Here is an 18,698-nt window from a genome sequence, read left to right on the forward strand (position 1 = left end):
AACCGAAGGGTCGTGGAGTACATGCAGTGTATTGTTGCAGGAACCCCAACTGTCGTGGAAAGCACATGTCAGCATTGGACTTGCGCGTGGGATACATGGGCCAACCTGCAATCAAGCGCGCCTGGGGGAGATACGAACCATTGGAGCGGATCCCGAGATTCCTGTGAGCTGTCATGAGGGAGTCAGATTGACGCGAGGGAGAAGGCACTAGTTGGACAATGGTTTGAATTCTCACCACTTGTGTGTAGTGGGAATTCGCAAAATACTATAAAAGGGGTTACCCCCACCCCAGCAGGCCTAGGGAAGAGCAAGCCCACAAACAGGCCCAATCATCTCGCCATAGGTCCTAGGGGCCTCAATCGGGCCAAGGGAGAATAAAGCCGAGGTGAAGAATAGGACATGTGATGCACACACTTTAAAGACAACAACAAATGACCAACGAGTCCAGCACGCCATGTGAAGGACATCCCCTACCCTCCGGAGTGTCTGGTGGCAGGATGGATAGGGTAGAGCATACCATGCAGGCCACGCCACATTAAATGTGGCGGGATGGACTAGGCAAAGCACACCACATAGGCCACGCCATATTAAATGTGGTAGGATGGACAACGCAGGGCCACACTGCATTAAATGTCCTGCGGGGCAAGGAGCGCAAATCGCTAAGACCGTACATGGTGACCCAACACACAATCATTGACAAGCACGCCTAGGACCACACCTCAGGTATAAATATCTTTCTTTTGGGAGGAAAACTCTTTTACGCACCATATATACTTCTAGAATCTCTCACTCTCTCGTCCTATATACCACGAAGCCATTGACTTAGGCATAAGAGGCATCCCATACCCTTGAGTCCCTCTGTTTTCCTTCGTGTGTTGCAGGTCTAGACTATGGGAAGCTGCAGTCGAGCCGGATGTACAAAACATGACATCAACGCAATCAATCTGTTGCAATGCACATGCTTTTGTTTCCATTGAAATGGAGAGAAATTTGATAGGAAATTAAGAAAATTGCTTGCCAACATCCATTTCGTTTTATGTTTTTTTCCCTTTATATATAATTAAAAAAAAAAAAAACAGAAAATCTCATATTTATACAATTAATAAATAAATAATAAGAAGGAAGTCAAAAACTCCAAAACGTTAATCTCATGTTGAAAGACGCAGCTCCTACCATTTCCTCTCCATGGCTACCAAGAACCTGTTCTTGTCTTATACATTGCTCCTTGCGTTACTTCATCTGGTAACTAAGACGACTACGAAGTATAGTCTTTCACTGCCTGTTGCTATTGCTTTATGTTTCGTTTATGAGAGAATTATGGGGAGAGAATGAAAGAAATTTTGGGTTGTTTTGTTTAGATCTTAACCCAGTTTAACAGAATCAGAGTAGCCAAAAATTAATGTCGTGAGGTATCGGAGCATGATTTTCCAGTATCTTTTAACCAAAGCCCGATCCTGCATCGGGCCTATTTTCTAGGGTTCTTCGGCGGCCAAACCGATCGATGGTCTCTTTTTGATGTTCCTGCTTTCCTAGAATCCTTTTCCCTTTTCTCGCTGTTTCGTTGCTGAAAGTGGAAGAAGGGAAAGAAAGCGACTATTTTTATCGTGTGTTGGCCCTTTCTTTTGTTTTTAAGAAAACGAAGAATACAAAATGGCCAATTAGTTGAGGGTAGACCTCTTCTGAATGGGTATCTAAATTTGTTTGATTTCTTTCCTTCTCCTACGCTTTCTCAGCAATCGACGATTCTTATTCTCATTTTTATTATGAGACCCATGTTTACATTGAGTCACTCTAAACTAACTTCTATACATTCTCTGCCGACCAGGTAGTTGTACATGAAGCTTTGAATTCAGGTCCATACCCTTTGGTAGTGAGCACATGGCCCTTCTTAGATGCTGTTAGAGCTGCTTGGAGAACTGTTGATAGTGGGTTTTCAGCTGTTGACGCTGTTGTGGAGGGTTGCTCCGCCTGCGAGGAACTGCAATGTGATGGAACAGGTGGGAACTTGTGATTTTATATTAATAGCAGGCAGCGTCGTTATAAATTGATGTTTTCCTAAATCTAATGTTCATGCTACAGAAGAAAAAAATAACAGAAATTTATTGATATTATCTCGGCTGAGTGTTTGATTTATCATCTTTTTATCTAGTCTCCAAGAACTTCCAATGCACTCATATTCTAACAAATGGAGTATTACTTCTGGCTTTTAGTTATCACTGTTGAGCACAGAATGGTTAATAAGCTTAACTATCCTTTGGACTTTTATTTTGCTCCGAACAGTTGGGCCTGGTGGAAGTCCAAATGAGAATGGAGAAACTACGATTGATGCTCTGGTCATGGATGGGGTAACCACCATTTTCATGTTTGATGTTTTTGCCATCCATTATTGTTCTCTCTACTGTAGCATGCTTCTCGGTGCACAATAGAAATGACTATCTATCACGTGTCTGCTAAGGACACACATAGGTGACAATGGAGGTTGGAGCTGTTGCTGCTATGAGTTACGTGAAGGATGGCATCAGAGCTGCTAGATTAGTAATGCAGCATACTAAACACACTTTGCTTGTTGGAGAGCAAGCCTCTGCATTTGCTTTATCAATGGGTCTCCCAGGACCCACAAACCTTAGTTCATCCGAGTCTTTGGCGAAGTGGAGTAAATGGAAAGAAAATCGCTGCCAACCTAATTTTAGGCAAAATGTTGTACCTATCAATAGTTGTGGCCCATATCATCCAAGGGATTCTCTTGACCTAACTAAAGAGGCATGTTCCAGAGCCAAGCTTTTGGAAACTAGTGAATCAAGATCATCCCTCGTTGGTCTTCACAACCATGACACTATAGCAATGGCTGTCATTGACAGAGTAAGTTGTTGATGAAAGCATTGTTCCATTAATTATATTCATTAAATTTAAGTGAAATTCTTGTTTCTTGCATAGATGGGGCACCTTGCCGTTGGTACATCAACTAATGGAGCAACATATAAGATCCCTGGCAGGTAAGTTTGACATGAGGCCTTACAATCATTGGAGTTGATCTGAATATACAATGGAACCATATTAAACCAGTGATCTTGTTGATGCTGTTGTGATTTAATTGGTAAAACACAATTCTAAACATTAATATGTCGAGGAGGTGCAAAGGCCCTCGGCAAGAAGTTTTCTGCAATTGCACGTCGGGTAATCCAAGAAGAAATTCCCCCAGTCCAATGGCCTCTAAAAATTATTTGCACTCAAGGGTTCGGACCTTAGACCCAGAGGGAGCATACCACCAAGAACAAGGCTCTAGCCGCTTGAGCCGGCCCCTAGGGGTTCTATGATAATGTTCTTTTCAGTCATTCTTTGGCAATTCATCATTTTTAGGTTGCTGTGGAGTCTGAACTCATTCTTGAACACTTGACATTTTGTCATGTGACAATGCCAAGTGGCTCTTTCAGTTCTGATTGAGAATAATCTTTCTTAACCATGTCCCATGCTAACTGAAAAATTGACGATATGACTAGTGAAAATGAGTTTGTCAAAAAATTAATTTTGTTCAAAAAGGAAGTAAATATTAATGTATATGGTATATAAGGTGCTCTAGTGAAACAAATATTCTTTGGTACTACGTCTCGTGTTGCAAGAGCCTATGTGCCAGTGTGATTGCAGCATGCAAGATCTTATATGCCATTGTGATTGCAACAAATTAACCTTTCATTAATCCCTTTAGATAACCATTTTTTCCAGAGTAATGATAAATAACTAGCAAGCAGACTTGAGCATGGCTTGACTCTAACCATCCCATATTTTATGCAACGTATAATGTTTCATGGTGTAGGTTGAGGTAGAAAGCTAAAAAGGTACAAATAGGATCAGTTGGTTGTGATTGGGAGTTTAACGTGTCTCTGTAATTTTGTTCAAGGTTGCTTAAAATGCATACCCTTACTTGGCCTCTTATCAAACAAAAGTGTTATGGTTTGAAAGATAGAGTGGGGGGAATGTAGGAAAGAAGATAAATCTGATGCAGAAAACAGCAAGAACAATTTTATAGAACATGAACAACTTAATAGACTATCTTGAAAAGTTTTTCCTTCAAGGAATGCAGGTAATTTATTGACGTAAATCAACAAATTATTGCACTACGTTTTCTTTTAAACTTTTGAAGTCAACGGCAATTTAAGCTTATAAAGTTGAATAATCTGGATGTTTCTCATAGCAATGAATCAGATACAATGAGAATTGACGGTACACTTTATAGGCTTTTGGAGATAACTGATGAAAACTCTTCCGTCCTGCAGGGTAGGTGATGGACCCATTGCAGGATCTTCAGCATATGCCGATGACGAAATTGGTGCATGTGGGGCAACTGGAGATGGTGACATTATGATGCGCTTCCTTCCATGGTGACGTACATAACTTAGTTTCTTTCAGTTTGGGATCATTCATGGCACTAGTTTTAATCATTCACAATCTGAATTCCATAAGTTCTTTGAAAATCTAGAAAGCACTGGAATATATACTGCCAAATATTCTCCCTAGTGCATTTTTTATATTAACTTTTGGTTTGTTCACATGCTTGAATCAGTCCCTATTTTGTCTACATCTCCTACAACATTAATATAAGAAAAAAATCCCTATACCACACACCTACTTTTATTTTTTATCTTTTTATTTTATTTTATTTTCCCTCAGCAGGTGTGTGGTGTAGTGCTGCTGAGTAGAAGAACTGTAATGTCCTATTTTCTGGTCTGTTTTTTAGTCTTAAGAAATCCTCTCATTTGATTACAGTTATCAAGTAGTGGAGAGTATGAGATTAGGAATGGAACCCAAGCTTGCTGCAAAGGATGCAATATCAAGAATAGCAAAAAAATTTCCTGATTTTGTGGGAGCTGTTTTTGCGATTAATAAGAATGGGAAGCATGCTGGTGCTTGCCATGGATGGACATTTCAATACTCGGTGAGAAGCCAAGAAATGGATGATGTGGAAGTGTTCACTGTGCTACCCTAAATTAGTTAACTCTCTTAACTCGGCAGGGAAGCTTTGATACGTAATGTGTATTATTAATGAGATGGTCTTTCCATAATTCCATTTTATTCCTACAATGTAAGTGACATGGAATTATTGTACTTTCATGATATTGATATGGCCAATCTTCAGCAGAAAATTTATTTATTTTTTACTGATTTTTTCATGCTTACCGTTGAATGATATCAGAATTTTTGAACTTTAGACAATCTCATGCATGGGTCATGAGATGGTAGGCAGACTTGGACAGAGGGCTAACGGGTAAGGCTAACACATGACAAAGACGATGAGACAATTAAGTAAAACCAAGGGCAGCAGTAACATCATTTAGAACAAGTGCAGCATCAATGTCATACTAGAAATGAGTTATTATCTCTTGAGCCTGTATTACATATCTGCATGGCCAAGCCTAACTTCCTACTGTTCAAATTAAATCTCGTTTGGTTACACAAATGATCTAATCTCATATAATCATCACTTTTTTAAACTCTCACACAAAATACAATAATATTTAACACTTTCAAATTTTAAAACAAAAATAATATTACAAAAATATATTCTAATAATATTTTTTTCAACTTTCATCTCATTTTATCTATGTAACCAAACAAGACCTAAACCTTTTATAACCTTCGATTACTTCCCCGATTTAGTATTTAGTAAACAGAATACAAAAAGAAAGCCATTGGGATAAATCCAAATTAATTATAAGTGAATTTAACAACACGAGCACGCGTTTAAAACCCTCCCCTCCCCCAAATGACCTAAAATGAGAATCCATGTAGACAAAGTGCAATTCTTCCATTTTCAGTCGGAATCAGAATCAGGATTCATTGAGGATCTCACTGCCCTGTGCATATTTTCATGATTTCCATCGTCTTCTTCATCTTCATCTTCTTTCTTCTCACTAATAATACCTGTAATAACGATTGTTGAGACTCTTGTCATGCGCTAAAATAAAGCAAAACATGCCAGACAAAAGCATTTACCTTTCTTTATTAGTAGCACTTCCATTGTCTTTGTTGTGAAATCATCTTTTCCTCCCAGATCTTGAAATCCAACCAGCCTATCAACTGCGATTCCTTTCCTGAGTAAAAATTGCGACAAGAATGTCTTGATGCCTAAGCTTGAACTTAGATCTGAGGTCATATAAGTTCTCATATAGGCATATCGGCACTGCCAACCTTAGGCTAACAATCATTGGGATATCATTATCTGGGCTCAGCTCCAGGAAAATAACACCAATTGTTCATCCTTATTGTTTTCAAGAAATAAACTAAAAGAAGTACAGAATCATACAGAGCTCTATTTTTAGAATTCCAACTTCTTTTGACTTATCCTGTCTTTCAAAGTTACCAAATCGGACCGTACTGACATGCCTCTAGCATCTACAAGGAACAGAACATTTAAAAGACAACAGATATGCCCTCACCTGAACAATATAACACAAGGCAAAGTCTTGACTCCTAGTTTCGCAATGAAGAAGGGTGCATTCTGCATTTCATTTAAGTAATGTATCTAAGTATGCATCTTGATTTCTTTATGAGGTCAGACTTTTGCAACAATTGAATCTTCAAATTCCAATGTTGGGATCAAGTATACTCAAAAGAGAAAACACCAAAAAATTTCTTTCTTGCAACATATTTACTCAAACTAATGTCTACAGACCTCTGCATCCAGTTTGACGAACTTTGTACCAACGTGCCTTGGTGCTAGGGACTTCAAATGCTTATCCATTATCCTACACAGATCCATTTGGTATGAACACATGAACTTTTCAATTCATATATTTAGGTTCATGATCGTGTGCATCTATTTTGGGAGAGGGGAGGGAGACAGAGAGAGAGAATATAAGATTAAACTATATGTTTTACTTGCAGCGATAGAACTCCTGATGATAGAAATGACAAATCACTTTTTCACTACTGGTAACTTCACCCAAGAAATCCCCCTCAGTAATCTCCCTGTATTCTCCATGCCCTTGCCTTTTTAATGCTTCCCGCTTCTCAGCTTCTTTCTATTCAAATGAATCCCATCATAAATACTTACTAATTACAGTATACTTCCGCCAAATCAATTTATCAAAGTACATCCAAGAAAATTTAGAAAAACATCAAAACTCTTACCTTGAGAGCTGCAATCCTATCTGCATGCAATTTTTCCAGCTCCGGATCCTAATATAACCCGATGCAAGTACACCTCATAAATAGAAACAAGTGCATTAAATACCAGATGGATTAAATAGAAGCACTATCAAACTTACATCCATCAACTCATCAAGGTCGACCTCCTGGTTGAAAGAACTTGATGCCTGTGGCTTCCCTTGAGCAAGCAACTCCTATAAGATATGAGATCACATTAGACAACAAACAACAATCAACATACTATTCAATGTGACTTGCAATCTAATGCATTAAACAATATATTTTTAATCAGTTGCTTAAAAAGCATACCCGCTTTCATGCAACTCGGGAAGAAAGTAATATAACCTAGCAAAGCCATCATTTACTGTCATCTAAGCTAACTACTACTCAGCCCACTTCAACCGAAAGAGAGTAATAGTACAGCGGAAATTTGCATAATCCCAAAAACAAAAACTCTATATTCAGCTGTGAAATAAACAGGCTTAATTTACATCAGGGTAGAATATCAACGATGGTCTCAGATCATTGCTTAACATATTTTTTGATGAAAAGGAATTCTAGAAACCGTGTAAACGCAACATGTCTTTTAACCGGTTAAATGTTGGACAAATATAATGCATCACCACAACACAAATCAAGTAAATCATCGGCTTCACCAATGGGACGTGACTCCTAAAAATTGTTTGAATTTAAGGGTTTGAACCTTACACCTAGAAGGAGCATACCTCCACTTGAGCCAATCCCTAGGGATTCAATGCTTAACATATTGACAGAAAGATATCTGATGCTTGAACTAAGTCAACGGAATGCCTTAAAGCTTCACCAGAGGAGATGGCTATACCGGAATTGAAAAGGTAATTGCATGCTACAATAGCTGTTGAGATCATTGTTTGTTAAGAAAATTGTTATCTATAAACCATAAAAACTAGGAAGTATTAATCACATTTCTTTACTTCCAAAAACTTAAAAAAACCATCATTGGAACATAACATACTAACATAAAATTACCTAATAAAAAGAAGGGTATAGTTGATAAATTTAAAGATGACAGAATGGATTATTAACGATATGGGAGATAAAGAAATAATCAAGAGAAAAACCTTCTGATAATCACGAGCAGCAGCTGCCATCACATTTCCAAATGCTAAGTTAGACAAAGTTGATTTCACTGAATCCGGATCCATCTGTTTGCTCTTTCCTTTCTCTATATCTGAAAGATTTAAACTATATTGTATTGCTTTCAAATGAAACTTGTAACATAAAAAAATAAAAAATGAAATTCAAGAACATTTTTTTTTTGATAAGTACAAATATTTTATATATCAAAATGAGTAACCAAGTATACTTAACGTATACAAGAAAACACTTAGCCCATAATAAATCGCCCCTAATGACCCAAAGAAGCAAAGTTTTGAAATCCGTTCCGGAGACCATTCCGGTTGAGGCACTGGAACGGAATATTTCGGTACCGGTACGTTTCGGTGTACCGTTTCGGGATTAATTATATATTATATATAAACATTTATATGTATATATAAACTAACAATTAATAAAATAAATACATATATATGTAAGTGTGTGATATGTATATGTGTATATATATAGAAGAATTAAAGATTCATAAAATGAATATATATTGAAAAAAAATCACAAACTTGAGTTCACTTTTAAAGAATAGACAGATTATTAAAAGTAACAATACTTCTAGTGCACGGAAAGGGGTATTTGAATTCTAAAAGTACAATTTTATTCATTATTTTTCAACTTATTTACAAGAGAGCTTCTATTTTTTTTTTTTTTTTTTTTAATTTTTTTTTTTTTTTTTTGGACCAGAATTACTATTCCGGCCGAAATACCGGAATTCCGGCCGGAATTTGACCCGGAACGGAATAGATACCCATCCCATTCCGGTCACTGTTTCGGCACGAAAAATTCCGGCCATTCCGGCCGAAACGAAACGATTTTTAAAACATTGCAAAGAAGCCCGAGAAAAACAACCCAAAATACACTAATCCCAAAACTACCCAAAAATTACACTGAACCTCAACCCCTTGTTTCCCGTATAACTAATACCCAAGCCAAACCCCAACCCCTTGTGTTTCCCGTCTTCACATTGCCCTCCCTTTAGACTTCCCTCTAACTGAGCTACCTCCCTTAGTGTCATAGTTAATTGCCCAAGAAAAACGCTGTAACTTCCTATTTTTCTTGAAACTTTTGGTTTCAAGAAAAACTACTCGTCTTTTGTTTTTCTTCAAGAACATTTTTAAGGTGCGAAGATAGGAAATTGACTAATTAATCTGTTCCATAAAATATAAATAAGAAAAATTAAAAAAGTGAATTTTGCCTGGGGGCACTCCCAGCAGTCACTGCTGGGTGGCACCATAGCAGCACTCATCTAATTTATCAGTGTTTGGTTTATGAATAATACTACTACGCCCCTTCATTTTGCCCCATCATTTTGACCACTCATGCATTTAATTTATTATTATTATTATTATTTGCATATTGATTAAGGAAGTGACTATTAGTGTATTGATATTTTTTTATATTTTTTAAAAAATTTAAAAGTGTTAAAAAATATATAAATAAGAAAAATTAAAAAAAAATTAAAAAAGTGAATTTTGCCTAGGGGGCACGCCCAGCGGTCACTGCTGGGCAGCACCCTAGCAGCACTCATTCTAATTTATTAGTGTTCGGTCTATGAATAATGCTACTATACCCCTTCATTTTTCTCCCTCATTTTGACCGCTAATGGATTTAATTTTTTTCAAAATTTTTTATTTTTTGCTTACTAATTAAGTAAGTGACTATTAGTGTATTAATATTTTTTTATATTTTTAAAAAAATTTAAAGATTTAAAAAAAATATAAATAAGAAAAATGAATAAAATGAATTTTGCCTAGGGACAACGCCCAGCAGTGACGGCACCCTAGCAGCACTCTTTGCTGAAACTCTGGTACTTTAAGGATGGGAGTCAACTTGGGGAAGGTCTTTCTACTTTCTAGCCTTCTAGGGCCCTCTTCACTCACGAGCCGTATCACCAAAGGCAAATTTGAATGTCCTATCTCACTCACCAAAGGCAACTGCAATGTGGCTTTGCAAATATATATATATATTTTTCTATATTTTCTTACCATTTAAACTTTTTCAATTATTGGACAATGTAAGATGCTGTTCTCAATAACTTTTTCAATTAATTAATCTTTTGAGTAAACTGCCCGACTGTATGCATCGTGACGATGATGATGAACATGCAAACTCTCAATTATACTTTTTGTCTGTGAGAGCAATGCCATTCCGAAGTTTCTCATGTCCAGTTGATGAACATGAAAAATGGATATAAATGAAATGAGTAAAGAGTTCTTACACACGGGATGTGCAAGATAATGACAAATTGGGTTATCTATATTAAAGATAACCCTGTTAGGCCAGTAACCCAAAATTAATCAGTGATTAATTAAGAATAAATGACGAAATACAGAGGTATATATATGACCTGTGATAAAATTAGCATTTAGCGTTGCATAAACAAGCTTTTTCAGTTTCAAATTTCATGAAAAAAATTACAGTTTCAAGTAATTTTAATTATTTTCTGTTATGGTTCAGTAAATCAGCATGCATAAGATTCTAATTTTAGTTTCGAGCTAAATGATCAAACATTCTCATACACTTCTTCTTGATTACCCAAAACTACCTATACTGTCTACCCCCTTCTTTATTTCTATGGATAAAAGGCAGGCAATCCAGAAGCTGTCTCCTGCGAGCATGCTTCTTGGCTGCTGTGAATGCCACGCAGCCATATGGATAATGGAGAGAATTATTATACTATACTGATCTTACGATACAAATTTGTAGTAAATGCTAAAAATACATTGAATTTCCTTCCATTAAAGCTTGAAATCTGTTGAAATGAAGACTGCATAGTAGACTAAAATAAAACCTAAATTTAAAACATGAACATATAATACTATATTTCAGCTTCATGGTGCATCGCTGCAGGTAAACTATTTTCCACCTTTATATATAAAGGAGTGCAGATATATCAGGAATCCAACCAAAAGACAGAAACAAAAAAATAAATAAATAAATAAATAAAAAACCTCTATGTAAATGAGATTCAATATTCTCTGATTCTCCCTTTTACCATAAAATAATTAAAGAGTAAATTGTTCGATAAACATATAAAAAATAACAAAATTGGTATCTTTCAGAAATTTCAAATTGAAAGATCTAACTCCTCGGAATCTGAGACTGTCAATGCAGAGTATCTAAAAACAAGAACAATAACAGTGATAGGAGGATGCACATGGGTGAAAAAGAAATGGAAAGGGAGGAATAAAATAAAAAAAGCCTAAACCTATTTTTCAGTGACAACTGCTAATTGATGAACCATGTTGTCTACATTGTATGAGGGAAAAAAAAAAACAAATTTTTCATGAACAGAAAACCTGTAGCAAAGAACATCATAAAAAAGATCTGGAAAAACTGGTACTATAAATTCGGAAGAGATAACCTTCAAACCAAAACTGGGCCACCCAATGAAACATACGTACAATCGGAACCCATTTTAAAAGGAAACAAGAGATATATTGAATTGTTTGAGCCTTACTAGCACGAAATTAGTACCCTTTCTCGACTAGATCGGAGCCCTGATCTCTATCACCAGCAAAGTATTAAATTGAACCCAATATACAGTCAAATCCAACAAGATAATCACATACACAAAACTCTAATGTAAGAGGAAAGGATGGAATATTAATGGAAATACCCACATAAATAATAACTGGGGAGCCTCGGATTCGTGGTAGTTGTGGACGCCGGAAATGGAAATGCGGACTGCAGCTGCTTGACCGAATGCGTCAGACTGGGGAACTCGAACAGAAATGGGTAGTGCTCTCCATTCAAGTTTTTGTTACATTCCTGCTTTTTTTTTTTTTAAATATATAAATACACTGTATGACACATGGCATGCCACGTCAAGCGGGAACAGCCAACGGTGGCTGCAGAAGAACTCGTACTGGAGCAGCGAGGAGCAGAGTAGAAGGACTATGTCGACCCAGAACCCTACGAAATGGCGGTTCACATGGGAAGCTCAATCTCACGTCCCAATCCTTCGGTTATTCATCTTCGATTCGTACACTAATCCTTCCACTCAGTGCCATAATCTCAAGGTCCATCTAAATCTTTCTAAATCTCTGGTACTCGTTAGCTTCTTCGAAGACCTTGAAGTCTCGCTTAGGGTTCCGGCTCCTAGGGTTTTGATCGACTCCGAAACTCCGGTGAGTTTCCGAGCCTTAGATGATCACATTGAGGTCAAGCTTGTCCTGCTTCTTCCGGTGGATCATCCAATCGTTACGAGCTTCGACTCCGTGTTCAACTTGTCCCAAGGCAACGAAATCTCGTTCTACGATGCATCGAAGCAGCTAGAAATGGACTCTGGTGATCTTTGTATTCTGCATCTACTTAATACTTCCAATATTTGTGAAATTAGGATGCGTTTGGTTGCTGAAAATTTAGTGATTTGGGAAAGCAAAATCATGATATATGAATCGCCATTTGGAAATTGTTGTATATTTATTCAGCGTGGCTTTTTCATTTTTGGGTTTCGAGAGATGTAAAAAGAATGGACCTTTTGCTCTGCCCATATTTGTAGTTCTTCTTCTTAACTTGACCGTCGTATACTTCATCGTCCTACTGAAATGCCTATTCTTGGTGTTATGGTTTTGTGGTTCAGATCTGAAGATTCTGTGTTCTGGTGGAGGAGTTCATTTTTACTGTAGAAGTTGCTCGTTTAAGCTGACAAAAAATCATATCAGGTGACTTTTGTTTACGACGTTTAATTGCATATTTTTATCACTATTTTCACTTGTCGCTACTATTTATTTATGAAGACACACCATACCACCCTATCTACACCATCCCAGTAATCTGTTCGTACCACCCCACTACACGCTACCAACGTAATTATTCCTATTTGGCACCAATTTCTGTTTTGAACCTGCATTGGGCTGCATGTTCCATGCCTCTGAACTTCCTGAAAGAGAACGAACAGATAAGCATCCGATGGTTTCTTTGTTTTTCTCTTTTTTGGTGAGAAGCTGCAGATATTTAGTGTAAAAGGGAAATTGAAGAATAATATGTTCAGTCTTGACTGGTGGTGGCCGATAAAATTTTTCTAGTTAAATAAAATCTCGAGTTGATAAGAAAATAAATTCGTTCCAATTGGCCATGGCAGGTTATTGGCTTTCATTTTTTTTTTATAAGTAAGATGTAAATTTTATAGTAAGATGTAAATTTTATTGATATGAATTAAATAGGCAAAACCCATGTACACCGGAAGTATATAAACAAACACCTAAGTTTGTTGGCTTTCATTACACCTTACTTATTGTTTGTCCTAGAAGTAAAAAGTTCTTATATGTGCTACCTGGAGTTAGTAACCTGCATTCAAACAATTCAATTCCTCCTGACTTCTATTTTTTATTTAAAAAAGATGTTAATCCTTATGTGTAGAAATTTTGTTGAAATGCCGTCAGTCGATTGGAGAGAGGTGGCTGATAACTGGTTTGGGACTTGCTGTTGTTCCTTTGGAGGTGTAAGTGAGAAGTTGGTGACTAGATATGCAAATGCCTACACATGTGTTGAGGGTACTTGCCAATTGAATTCAACAACCATTACCATTTCCAAGAATGATCTTGTGGAATGGAAATTCCCTGATTGGGTTGGATGCCAGCGTAATTTTTCTGGACCAGATTTCAAACACGACGATGGAGTCAGTGAAGCTATTCTAGATTCTGGAAGTAAGTGTGCAGGAATCAAAACCTGTGATGATTCCAGTGAGGAAATGTGCGCTTCTAAAGGAAAACCAAGGTTCATGCATTATGAGAATGAAAATATTGCTTCAAAATTCAAATGTGGAGTTAAGGAGGAAGAAACTAATGATGATGCTTCCTTTTTATTGTTGCCAGAACCAAATCTCTCTAAAGATGTGGCATCGGCACCTGGTTGTTGTGGTCATATTAAAAGCCAAGCTCTGAATCATATGGATGAAGGTTGCACACATCATGTGTTTGAGACTAAGGAGATCAGTGAAAATCAGAAATGTTTGCTCAATGGCTTTCTTGGGAATATATTCATGGTTAGATCCTTCAATCAGTCGGCTGATATTGAGTGGATTGAATATGTTTGCCCTCATTGTTCATCTCTTCTTGGAGCTTACCCATGTGGAAATGGTTCTGGGCCTATAGATCTTGGAGTTCGGTTATTTAAATGTTATATTTCCACTTGTTTGCCAGTTGGGGGATCGGGAGATTCATTCAGGTATCCACATAATGATCTACAATTCAAGTTCTAATATGTTTTAAATAAGTAATGTGCTAGTATGTTTTAGTATGATTAAGTTTTTAGACAGCTATGTATATCTATATGATTCAGTGGTGGTTTATTTTTTTTATATATGTAAAGTGGTTGTGGTTTAATTATAAAGATCATCTAATTAGTTAGCTATTCATCTTTACTCCTTGATCAGAAAAGGTTCTGCAAAACTTTGTACTTCTTCAATTGGCAAGTATTCTTTGAGGTGTCAAGTGATTGTTAAAGTTCTAAAGTTAGGACTGAAACCTAGGAAGATGAGCATGATATGGAGCCGTAGGCAGTGGACTAGAGTGCAAATGATGCCAAGTAGCAATAAGATTGTACCTCAAGGAAAACTATTTAAGAATCCATAAAGACGAGCTCTTTTTGTAACTGCATGTGTACATTTGAATCTGAGGGTAACATCATTTACTATGTACGTTCTGACACTCTTAACCTTCAAAGAAGACAAATTTCCTACAAAGCATAGATCGCAAGATATCATTGTGAGAAGAAGGATAAGTTCTCATGGTGCTGCATGCATCTTTAGACAAATTCCTTTTATGCAACATGCATGCTCGTGATTCCCCCCCCCCCCCCAAGGAGTAATTGAGAAGGAAGAATTGGATTTATAATCCTCTTGACTATTGTTACAGTAACAAAATTTCAGCACATAAATTTTGTTGTTCTTTTGACAGGAAGTATACCTTGGAAAGAATGTTTACAAATCAACTACTGGAAAGTGCAAAGGATGAATCATCATATCGGACTGTGGTCAGGGATGTGAAAACAAAATCCCCCTTGCTGCAAATCGTTCTTCTGAATCCAAATTCTTGGTGCTTTACTGGTTACTGTTTGGGCGCAGACGAGAACACCGGATCAGTTTTGAATATAAATCTGCAGCCTGTTATCAAAGTGCTATTTTCTGACTGCAACAACAGTTCGGAATCCAAATCAAGGTTGGATAATTCATTTTACTTTTTTGGTATCTGCTTTCTTCACTCCTTAACCATTACTGAATAACACGGGAAGGGCAGGGGGGTTCAATTGAAAGCCTATATCTTCCATTCTTGTGTTAATAATAGTGTAAAATCAACAGAAAGTGTTGCTACATTTTTGCTCACTCTGACATTGTTGGCACAGACAAAGCAGCAAGCACTTTGTATGTGGAGATGTCTGTTTGTCCTCATGAAGCACTCAAGTTTAATCTGCATTATTTAGATATTCAACAAAACGTGCATTCCTCTTTATCCTGTCAAGTAGTCATTATGTGCCGTGTTTTGCTTCAGCTTGGTGTATTATGGTTTATCTAAATTCCGTTCCCTGACCCTCCCCCCCTCCCTAGCTGATGATAAATAAGTCTTCCCTACGTATTTATGTTTATGCAGGATGATAGAAGACTGGGAAACAAAGAATTTAGCTGATGAAGTTTTCATGTTGACACGTCAAATAAAAGAATTGATTAAATCCCTGGTTTCGAGAAAGGATATACTTCCACCCTCGTTTTCTTGTCTTCAAGGTTTATCTTTGTCATCTATGCAGAGGTAAAGTACCCATTTCTGTTCTAACCATATATGAAGTTAGAAGACTGGGAAACAGAATTTAGCTGACCAAGTTTTCGTGTTGGCACGTCAAATGAAAGAATTGATCAAATTTCTGGTTAGTGGTTGCGAGAAAAGGAGATACTTACCTCATTTTCTTGTCTTCAAGGTTATCTTTGTCATCTATGCAGAGGTAACAGTCCCCATTTCTGTTGTAACTGTGTATGAAGACCGAGAAAAAGTGATGTCTACCCCTTTTATGATGATTTTGTTGAAAGATCATACATTCATGTTATCAATGAAAGAGTAGCAAAAGCATTTTTCCAAATCTATGTTTGGTGGAACGCTCTCTTAGAAAAAAGAAAAGAAAACAAAAGTGAAAAAGAACTGCAATGAAAATCCATAAAATTATCACACTGCTTTCTCATCACGAGGATTTCTTCTCTGGTCTCTTCTTTTTTCTTTTTGGTATCGCCTTCTAAAGCTATTTTCAATTTTTCCTTGAAATTTGTTGTGAATATAATGATTTTTCTCTTCTCTCGGCTCAACCAAATGCCGTCAATGAAATGAGCAAGCTCGATCGGAGGATACAGATATGTCACATCAACTAATAAACATAGTTTTGGCATTTTTTTTTAAAATTTTTAAATTTTTTATTATTATTATTTTTAAATATAACTACAAGGGGTCCTGCAATAAGTGGTGTGCTTATCGACCAGGATTGCAGGTACATAATTCGTTAAAGTTCAGTCCTGCAAAAACGTACGTGTGAATGTAGTTAATTTCACAACTTGTACGATCTTTTAGCAGAATATAGTAAAGTTAGAAACCACTAAAAGAACGGAGTTAAAGAAAGCATTAGTAATTTAGTCAAGTCATTTTCCGTTCATGGCACCTAGATGAGCTGATTTATTGCCTACCGGCCTCTACGGTCGAAGAATACTGAACAAAAGAGTGGCTGGTTCGGGGAGAGACCGCTGCTGTCACATGCGGCATCACTGGGATCAGCTGCCTCAGATCTGACCATCACCTTTTTTCCTAGAGTGGTACTTGAACCACACGCACTTTTTATAGACAATGACTGTCCTAAGCTAGTGTATCGACTCATTCGTCGGTTGCTACGTTCCTATATTCCCTTTTTTTCTAACTTATGATTAAAATAAAGTGGTTGTAGAAGTCTTTTACAGTCACTCTAGACAAATAAAATGCAGCATACATCAATTCATTGCAACTTTTAGTTGCAGTCTGGTGGAAAATGGGGGGAAGCCAATTTTTGATTCCAAATCCCTTTTTTTTTATTCCACTTATGTTGCTTTTATTTTTATTTTTATTTTTATGATTGTTGATGACTCCCACCCATTGAATCTACGTAACCACTTAGTTTATTTATGAATTTACTTGCTTTAAAAAATAAAAATAAAAATTAGTGCAGCCAGGCTAGGTTCTTTTGCCATTGCCTCCCCCATCTGCTTTCTTGATTGGATTATGCGAGTTTGTGACTTTCTATATCAATCTGTCTTCAATAAAAAGAAAGAAGTGTGGTTGCTGGTTCTGGCCAGAACATCTCAAGGAATTCCGTTGGACTTTATATTTGCAAGTCAAATATCATTAGATATTGTTCTTCAACAAAGGTGCCATCTTTTGTCTCTATATCAACAGGCAGAGCAGAAAACAGAGAGGCAGAAGGGGTGAGTTGGGACGATTAAAGAGCCTTTTATAAGGGATTTGAATCTAAATTTCCACAGGTGAACAAAACTTTCTTCGGTTTTTTTTTTGGGTCTTTCCTTATTTGATTTAAGAAAGAAAGAGCATAATAAATACTCCAATCCAGAACAGATTGGCTTTCACGTGGTTTCTAAGAAAGAACCCAAAAGTTTTGTTTCAAAATGCTGTCCACATTTGAAAGCTTTTGCAGCCCACTTCAGCTTAGATTGTGCGGGCACAAGTTTGTGGTAAGAGAATTTGTACAAATTCACATTTGAGGAAAGCTTGAAAGCAGTTTGCACCTTTCGCTTGGATTATTATCCTTAAAAGCCAGAATTGTCTTTAGCAGTTCAAAGCAGCTTCTACCTCCCGTCATTAATGGTTCGACGCAAGAAATCTTCTATGTCCAAGCCTCTGGGAGTTCTTCCTCATGGTTACGAATGACGGTTGCTGCAATACTAAAGCAAGAAAAGACTCTTTGCTGGTTGTTCTAAGGATTCAAAAGAGCTCTGTTATACGACAGAACCTCCACTGCTGAAGGGGACCGGGGCACCAACAGCAGCTGAAGGGAAAAAGGCCTCGGGGAAGGGGAATGCGATCTGATGAGAAGGATGGATGGGTTGATTGAAACAGGGCAACTGTGGTAATGGGTTGTGGGCCTTGGGCCAGGAGTGGTTGGTCTTAAATACTTTATTAAGTTGTTGCCTGAGGGTTGAGTTAAAAGTCAATAAAGAGTAAGGGTGAATTGGGTTCTACCCACTAGCAGCTTGCACAGGTTAGTTTGGTTGTTAGACTATACCGAGTCTAATTTTAAATTGATTTTAACATTTAAATATATAATTATCAAATTACTAAACTCATCTTAATTCAAAACCTCTTACACGTAAGACTCACAATCTTTTTTAATCTTTAATAAATAGTACTAAACTTATCTTGACGTCTAAACTTATCTTAAAT

The 18,698-nt window shown here is 37.0% G+C and overlaps 3 protein-coding genes across 9 annotated transcripts; 2 read left to right on the forward strand and 1 right to left on the reverse strand.

Annotated features, from left to right (window-relative positions):
• The first annotated feature begins 1,091 nt into the window (after nt 1-1,091).
• Nucleotides 1,092-5,146, forward strand: LOC122315487 (probable isoaspartyl peptidase/L-asparaginase 3). 5 transcript variants are annotated; one of them, XM_043131412.1, is made up of 7 exons: nt 1,092-1,242; nt 1,826-1,997; nt 2,281-2,345; nt 2,467-2,859; nt 2,935-2,993; nt 4,272-4,376; nt 4,762-5,146. In XM_043131412.1, the coding sequence occupies exons 1-7, from the start codon at nt 1,186-1,188 to the stop codon at nt 4,979-4,981; spliced, it is 1,071 nt and encodes a 356-aa protein (XP_042987346.1). In that variant the 5' UTR covers nt 1,092-1,185; the 3' UTR covers nt 4,982-5,146. The 5 variants fall into 5 exon arrangements, with proteins under 5 accessions (XP_042987346.1, XP_042987350.1, XP_042987348.1 ...); XM_043131416.1 differs by having other exon boundaries at nt 1,135-1,262; nt 2,456-2,859; XM_043131414.1 differs by having other exon boundaries at nt 1,137-1,262.
• Nucleotides 5,147-5,684: 538 nt separating this feature from the next.
• LOC122315488 (thioredoxin domain-containing protein PLP3B-like) lies at nt 5,685-12,073 on the reverse strand. 2 transcript variants are annotated; one of them, XM_043131417.1, is made up of 9 exons: nt 11,916-12,073; nt 8,244-8,353; nt 7,263-7,337; nt 7,126-7,173; nt 6,874-7,016; nt 6,668-6,740; nt 6,432-6,493; nt 5,989-6,086; nt 5,685-5,916 (listed from the first exon to the last, which is right to left on the reverse strand). In XM_043131417.1, exons 2-9 carry the CDS (start codon nt 8,325-8,327, stop codon nt 5,807-5,809), a joined length of 693 nt encoding a protein of 230 aa, XP_042987351.1. In that variant the 5' UTR covers nt 8,328-8,353; nt 11,916-12,073; the 3' UTR covers nt 5,685-5,806. The 2 variants fall into 2 exon arrangements, with proteins under 2 accessions (XP_042987351.1, XP_042987352.1); XM_043131418.1 differs by having other exon boundaries at nt 8,244-8,367; nt 11,916-12,044.
• A 51-nt stretch (nt 12,074-12,124) lies between these two features.
• On the forward strand, nt 12,125-16,365 carry LOC122315486. 2 transcript variants are annotated; one of them, XM_043131410.1, is made up of 6 exons: nt 12,125-12,582; nt 12,878-12,959; nt 13,657-13,943; nt 14,112-14,463; nt 15,195-15,455; nt 15,885-16,365. In XM_043131410.1, the coding sequence occupies exons 1-6, from the start codon at nt 12,192-12,194 to the stop codon at nt 16,042-16,044; spliced, it is 1,533 nt and encodes a 510-aa protein (XP_042987344.1). In that variant the 5' UTR covers nt 12,125-12,191; the 3' UTR covers nt 16,045-16,365. The 2 variants fall into 2 exon arrangements, with proteins under 2 accessions (XP_042987344.1, XP_042987343.1); XM_043131409.1 differs by having other exon boundaries at nt 13,657-14,463.
• Nucleotides 16,366-18,698: the final 2,333 nt, after the last annotated feature.

Source organism: Carya illinoinensis, chromosome 7, assembly GCF_018687715.1.
Source record: "Carya illinoinensis cultivar Pawnee chromosome 7, C.illinoinensisPawnee_v1, whole genome shotgun sequence".
Taxonomy (NCBI): domain Eukaryota; kingdom Viridiplantae; phylum Streptophyta; class Magnoliopsida; order Fagales; family Juglandaceae; genus Carya; species Carya illinoinensis.